A 7,445-nucleotide genomic window follows, 5' to 3' on the forward strand; every position below is an offset into this window, starting at 1 on the left:
TATGGGCAAAGAACTTTGGATAGAACATAGAATTAGAAAAATGGCAAAACCTATGGGAAAGAAACTTTAAAATAACGAAAGCGGCAGCATATAAAGAAAACTTATACAAAATGTTTCATAGATGGCATTTAACACCGGTGAGATTAGCAAAAATGTTTAAAAAGATGTCTAATAAATGTTGGAAATGTAAACGAAAACCAGGTACTTACCATCATATTTGATGGACATGCCCTAAAGCTAAAAGATTTTGGTCAAGAATACACATCTGGTTAGAGAAAATGACTAAAAAACATATAGACTTTAAGCTAGAATTGTTTTTGTTAGGTATAATAGTAGGAAACTATGAGAAAGAATGTATATATTTAATTTTACATGTATTAACTGCAGCAAGAATAGTATTTGCTCAATACTGGAAAAATGAAAATCTACCAATGGAGGAAGAATTAATTAAGAAAATCTTAGATTGTGCTGAAATGAACAGATTGACATTGAAGATATAAAGGGAAAGAAGATTCAGTATACTTTAGAACATGGGACAATTTTTATCAATGGCTAGAAAAATGAGTCAGAGAGAAAGGAATGTGATATGTATTATGTAACATTAAATATGTATTAGTAAGAAGAAGACTATTGGGTGACATGAAGATGTAAGAAACATATTATTAACATATTGATTATGAAAATATAGAAACTAATTATTACGGATTATTTTTTAAACACATCAATCCAGACAATAGGCTGTTTGCTAAATACTAAAGAATGTTATTTTATAAAAATTAATAAAATATGTATAGGTATATATAAAAAAGAAGCAACTGGATTTTCTTGTTTTTCTTTGAAGACTTTTCTCTTCTCATCCAAGAAGCATCTTCAGCTTCTTGGGTGAAAAGCAAAACGTCTTCAAAGAAAAACAAAGAAAGCCCAGTTGAACTCTTGAAAAAGCACCTTTGGGACAACAATGACCTGGATGACTAAGAATCTCCATAGACAGATTTCCCTAGGCCAGGGGTAGGCAACCTTGGCTCTTTTTATGACTCGTGGACTTCAACTCCCAGAATTCCTGAGCCAGCCATGCTGAGGGGAAAGGGAGAGGTTTCCAAGCTGAACCATGGCTGGCTCAGGAATTCTGGGAGTTGAAGTCCACGAGTCATAAAAGAGCCAAGGTTGCCTACCCCTGCCCCTAGGCTGCCCCTTGGCCCAGCTCTGCACGAGACACGAGAACTCCACTTCTTAAGTCCCTGCCCATCGGATGGCTCCAACTGCAGAGAGGCACTCACCTCGACACGCTGGTGATACTCGGGCAGTAAGAGAAGGGACTGGTCCGACAGCAGGAAGCGCAGCTGCTCCAGTTCGTCCAACACCCTTTGGCGCTCTCGGAAGCGTACAAACTAGAGAGGGAGGAAGGAGATCCGGAAGGTGAGAGAGGGGATGTAAGTAAATTTGAAAGCCTCTTGTGAAGAATGACCACATCCCCAGCGACCGTGGGGTGGAGGAAGGGATGCTTTTCAATGCAAGCAAAAGAGGCCAGGTTGGGCAAGCCTGTCGGAATATTTGTTAATCTTTCTGGAAAAGAGATTCATCCCTACGTCTGGGCTGCGATTCCTCATTCAAAGGAAACCGAAACAGGGCTGCTGCTTGTTAAAGAACATGATGGAGGAAAAGGACGAGGGGTGACATGATAGCAGTGTTCCAGTATCTCAGGGGCTGCCACAAAGAAGAGGGAGTCAAGCCATTCTCCAAAGCACCTGAAGGCAGGACAAGAAGCAATGGGTGTAAACTAATCAATGAGAGAAGCAACCTAGAATTAAGGAGAAACTTCCTGACAGTGAGGACAATTAACCGGTGGAACCACCTGCCTCCAGAAGCGGTGAATGCTCCAACACTGGAAGTTTTTAAGAAGAGACTGGACAACCATTTGTCTGAAATGGTATAGGGCAGTGATGGTGAACCTTTTAGAGATTGAGTGCCCAAACTGCAACCCAAAACCCACTTATGTATCGTTGGGTGCCGGATGGGCGTGGCCCATTGGGTGGGCGTGGCTGCAGTGGTAATGGCAGACTGGGTGGGACTAAAAAGTTCAATCAATCAATTCCAACTTTGCGAGATCTTTTTTTTTTCCCGCGAGAAGTTGCAATTGACTGAACTTTTTTTTTTTTTTGCACATGGCGGCAGAGGCCTAAAGTGAAAAGGTTTTATAAAACCCAGCTGAAGGCCTAGGACTGGGGCGGCGGTGCGCGTGCCCACAGAGAGGGCTCTGAGTGCCGCCTCTGGCACCCGTGCCATAGGTTCGCCACCACTGGTATAGGGTTTCTTGCTTGAGCAGGGGTTGGACTAGAACAGGGGTCTCCGACCCCCGCTCCGGGGGTCGGTACTGGGCTGGGGCATGCCAGCAACCGGGCCGCACAAACAAGCAAAGCTCCATCTGTGGAATGTAGGCAGCACACAAAACCACGCATCCTCCATCCACAGAAAAACCTCTCTCCCTGGTGCCCAAAAGTTTGGGGACCTCTGGACTAGAAAACCTCCAAGGTCTCTTCCAACTCTTGTTATTCTGACTCTCATTTCCAACCTTTGCCTCGGAGATCACCCAAGCTTCTGGGATAGGAGGGGGAAAGACCAGCTGTGTCAGAGAATCACAGGGCTGGAAGGGACCTTGGAGGTCTTCTAGTCCAACCCCTGCCCAAGGGAGGAATCCTTATACCATCCTGAACAAATGGTTGTCCAATCTTTTCTTGAAAACAGTCAAGAATTCTGCAATTGGCCAACTGGAACTATTCTACAGATTAAAGAAAATAAAATTGAGATAGACAGACAGACAGAATTAAAATTGAAATTAATATGCGTGAGTGCATTGTCTTTGTATATGCTAGATGTGAAAAGTTAAAATGCGGACAACATGCTACCTGCCTTCCACCAAATCCTTAATTTATTTCTACACTGCTGTTCAGAGGTCGGAACAGCTGACCAGGCAAAAAGAAAAAAAAGGAAAAAAAACCAATACATCCAACCATCCCAACAGGATCAACAGGGCTTGAAAAAGAACAAAATGACATCAATTAAAGAAAAACAAACCGGAAACAAGAAAGAGGCAAACTTAAAGGCTGGAATAGCTGCTAACTAATAATTTCCTGGTAGGTGTGGTTTCCTGTTTTTTTTTTTTTAAAAAAAAGAGATGGCAAGGAGGGGAGGGCAGCATCAGGAGAGAGTTCCATGGAGGCCGGGCATTGTAATGAACTCTGGATCACAATGACACTCCTCGCTCCCGTTCCTTCTGAACTGTACCAAGGGGGTTGGACTAGAACAGACATGTCAAACCACAAGGCCCGGTGGCTGGATGCGGCCCACAAAGTGGTTTCATGTGGCCCGCGAAGCCATCCTGGAAACAGTGAGGGAACGGCCCCCGCTGCCTTGGCCCTGGCCCAGGCCGGCCAGGAGCCAATGTACAATTTTGTGGTGGCCATCTATGTTGAAACGCATTCAGTCTTAGCTCCACAAGGCCGTCTGGAAACAACGAGGAACCAGCCCCTGCTGCGTCGCCCCCGCCCCCTGGGTGCATGCTGGAGAGGTGTCACCCTTTGTGAGGAATGAAGAAATGGACCATGCCTTGGCGCTTGCCCCGGTCCCAACCCCTTCTGCCAGAGACCCTCAGATCTATCCCACTCCTGCCCAGGCCCCCCACAGGCACCCTTGACGCGAACGATGTAGAGCTGGCCATGCCCACCCAGTAGGCCACACCCACTCCATCCATGCCCACCCAGTAGGCCGCACCCACCCTGGCCACACCCACCCAGCCCCCCGAGGGCAACCACAATGCTGATGCGGCCCTCAATGAAATTGAGTTTGACACCCTTGGACTAGAACAGTGGTTCTCAACCTTTTTAATGCCGCGACCCCCAACCGGCCGTAAGTCGAGGACTAAACCGGTCGTAAGTCGAGGACTAAACCGGTCGTAAGTCGAGGGCTACCCAACCGGTCGTAAGTCAAGGACTTTCCCTGCCTGGGAGCGCCGCGCATGCGTGGTTCCGCCCCTTGTGCTGGCCGAGGCGTAGCTGGCAAGCGGCAGAGACTGAGCAGGCCGACCACCAGCTGGCCCAGCTCAAGGGAGGTAAGGCACCCGCCGGAAAAGGGAAAAAAAATGGCGGACAGCCTTGCTTGGCGACCCCCGTGAAATGGTCAATCGACCCCAAATGGGGTCGCGACCCATAGGTTGAGAACCGCTGGACTAGAAGATCTCCAAGGTCCCTTCAACTCTGTTATTATTCTGAAGATGGTCCCCTCTGCCCTGCCTCCTTTCCAAACCTTGCCCACAAAATCTCAGCCCTTAACTGACCTCTATGTGGAAGAGGGGGCTGTGCACACACTGGAACTCTGGCAAACGTTCCTCCAGATTACGAGCCCGGATCGTGCTCTCTACGACCTCCAGACCCTTCAGCTGAAGGTCGTTTACGGGATCCAGAAGGGGGAGGCCTTCCGGAGAGCCTTCAGCTAAACGCAGCAGCTCCTGGGTTGCTGTGGCTGCTGATGGTCCAGGTAGGTCATTCCTGAAGATGGTGAGAGAGGGACATAAGGAGGCCACAGTAGGTGTTTAAGGCCCGACACTTGAAAATCAGTGTCTCCAGTCACTGGGTGCCCTCAATCCTTACAAAACTTCCCTTGTGTTCCAAGTCGCCTTAAGTTAGGGATCGTGAGGGTGGTGCCTCTCAAACAGAAAAGGTAGATAAATCTTTAAGCCAGGTCTAAATGGCTGCGAGATCACCAGCTTTCATTGCAGTTTTACAGGTAGTCCTCAACTTACGATTGTAACTGACCCCAGGGCTACAGCTGTAAGTTGTGGTGTCAATTAAGCAGGCCGCCACATGGCCGCACCCAATTTTGTGAGCTTTCTTGTGGTGGTTAACACCACCGCCGTTAAACAAATGCCACAGCAATCAAGAAAAATGTTTTCCCCAATGGATGTTTTCCCCCAGAAACTGGAAGTAAATACTGGAAACCAGCAAAAAACCAGTGACACTGGAAAAGACCATAAATGTATGCCAGTTGCCAAGCATCAAAATGCAATCACATGGCCATTCAGGGCGAGTGTTGGTGTTAGCGCGGCCATCCCAAGTTTGAAATCACTTCATAAATAGCGCTGGGGAGGTCCATCATAACTTTGAACGGTCGCTAAGTAAGGATTACCCGGAAGAACCTTCTCTGATACAATTTCAAGATTTTGACACTTTAAAAAGAAGTCTGGGCACAATGGGGCCTATTTTCCTACGTTACTATTTATTTATTTATTAAATTTATATACCGCCCTATCTCCCTTATGGGACTCAGGGCAGTGAACAGGCGATACTAAAAACCACGATAATAATAAATAGTTTGTTTTAAAATCGAATTAAATAACAGGCCTGTTCTAAAAACACACCCGTAAAACCCCCCCCACTGAAACATAATCAAGCTACGCCAGGCCGGCCACACGGAATAGATGGGCCTTCAGGGCTCGGCGAAAAAGGCGCAGGTCCGCAACTGTACGTAGGTCGGGGGGGTAGGTCATTCCAGAGGGCAGGAGCTGCCACAGAGAAGGCTCTCCCCCTGGGGGTCGCCAGCCGGCATTGTCTGGCCGACGGCACTCTAAGGAGGCCCTCTCTGTGGGAGCGGACTGGTCGAAGGGAGGTGTTTGGTATGTGAGAGAAGACACATAAGAAAGAAAGGATCAACTCCAAACATCCGGCAACCAGCTTCAAAGAAGAAACTGAGAAAAACTGAGAGAGAAAAAAATCACGGATGTGTGCCTGCCCAATTGACTAAAATTAGCACTTTAAAAAAAAAAAAAAAAAAAAATTTCGAAGAACTAAGCTCCAGATTGCTGGAATACAAAACCGAGGAATGCTGATCCTTACATGTAAACCTCATTTCCCAGGCAGGTTTATTTATTTATTTGACTTATAAGGCCAACCCCATCTCGAATGAACCATTCCGGGCAATTAACAATGCAGCTAATGCAGTGTTTCTCAATCGTGACAATTTTAAGGCATGTGGACTTCAACTCCCAGAATGCTGGCTGTGGAATTCTGGGAGTTGAAGTCCACATGCCTTAAAATTGTCAAGGTTGAGAAACACTGAGCTAATGGAATCTGAAAGCATTTGTGATCAGAGGAGGCAGAGTAGAAACGGCAAGTTTCGCCTCTCGGGCTCACCTGAACCTGGGCATCTGTCGTTTCCTGAAATCCTCCAGGATACGCTCGGCATTCACGCGGAGGGTTTTCGGCGTGACGCCCAGAATATCTGCTGGGCCCAGCTTCTTTATGGTGTGTCCACAGGGGCCTGGGAGGGAGAGGAGAAAAAGAGTCTGGGTGTCAAGAGCTGCTCCATGAATTCTGCCCCTCCCTCCCCAACCTCCTGCCCCCCCCCAACGACTCCCACCATTTTACCTTCGGGAAGGAAAAGCTTCGTGTGCAGAAGATCCTCGGGCAGAGGCACTTCAGCAGAGGGAAGGGGATTCCATTCTTGGCCCTCAGTCAAGCCTCGCTCCACAGAGTTCTTCTCACACATCACTAAAGTGCTGAAGGCCCGATTGGCTGAGTCTGAAGAAACCTGGAGGAAGATAAAGATATGGTGGAATATTCAAAATATTTTTTAAGAGAAAGATAAAGTTTAAGCCACGGTTATTCTTGTTGGGCATTATGGGAAATTTGGATAAAAAAAAGAAATGGATTTGATGCTGAATTTGATAACTGCTGCAAGATTATTAGTAGCTCAATGCTGGGAAACGGAAGGTTGGCCCACTATAGAAGATTGGGCATTTAAAGTTTCAAAAGTGAGCAGAAATGGCTAAGATTTCAGCCTACGTGAAGGATTATTCACAAGAAAGATATATTTTGGTTTGGAGAAGATGGATAGACTCTATTGAGAATAAATATGGAACTAAAAAGTTTCATTTGGTTTTTGAGTAAATTTTAGATTGTTTAGATTGTTAATGTAGTTTATTTCTTTTTAATTAGTAATAAGATGTTATAATTATAATTATAATTATAATGTTTAATACGTTTGTTTAGAAGAGAGTTAAAGGATGGTATAGAATTGTTAATTTAATAGTGATATAATCTAAGACAGAGTATATTTATTGTATTGTTAACCCTGTGACTGGCTCTGGGAAGTCGGGGGGGGAGGGAGGGGGGGGAAGGGTGGGTTTTGGTGGGGAGGGGAGTTATATTGTAAAACTTTTTAAAATTTTCAAAAAAAAAAAAAAAAAAGATCTTCATTTCAAAATGGCACCCGAGAGCCACCGGGCCCAACTTTCACACTAAGAAAACTAGTTTTCCACCCTCAGGCCCAATGACGGGAGGCAACCGCGCCACGAGATAAGGTGCTGCGAGCTACAAGACCGAGAACTGTGGATCATTATTTAATATCACCTCAACTTTGGCTATCTCATAGATACAGTGTGGGTGGGTGGGGGG

General features: G+C 46.1%; 1 protein-coding gene across 1 annotated transcript in view; it reads right to left on the reverse strand.

The window, feature by feature from the left end:
* SKIV2L (Ski2 like RNA helicase) overlaps window positions 1-7,445 on the reverse strand; it is a 52,886-nt gene that overhangs the window by 4,510 nt on the left and 40,931 nt on the right. The window contains exons 22-25 of the mRNA XM_015827619.1: window positions 6,417-6,579; window positions 6,183-6,309; window positions 4,331-4,541; window positions 1,278-1,388 (exon numbers count right to left, since the gene is read on the reverse strand). Coding sequence (XP_015683105.1) covers window positions 1,278-1,388; window positions 4,331-4,541; window positions 6,183-6,309; window positions 6,417-6,579 — 612 coding nt within the window. The remainder of the gene's footprint in view (window positions 1-1,277; window positions 1,389-4,330; window positions 4,542-6,182; window positions 6,310-6,416; window positions 6,580-7,445) is intronic.

This window comes from Protobothrops mucrosquamatus, unplaced genomic scaffold (assembly GCF_001527695.2).
Source record: "Protobothrops mucrosquamatus isolate PMUCROS unplaced genomic scaffold, P.Mucros_1.0 scaffold3820, whole genome shotgun sequence".
NCBI lineage: Eukaryota > Metazoa > Chordata > Lepidosauria > Squamata > Viperidae > Protobothrops > Protobothrops mucrosquamatus.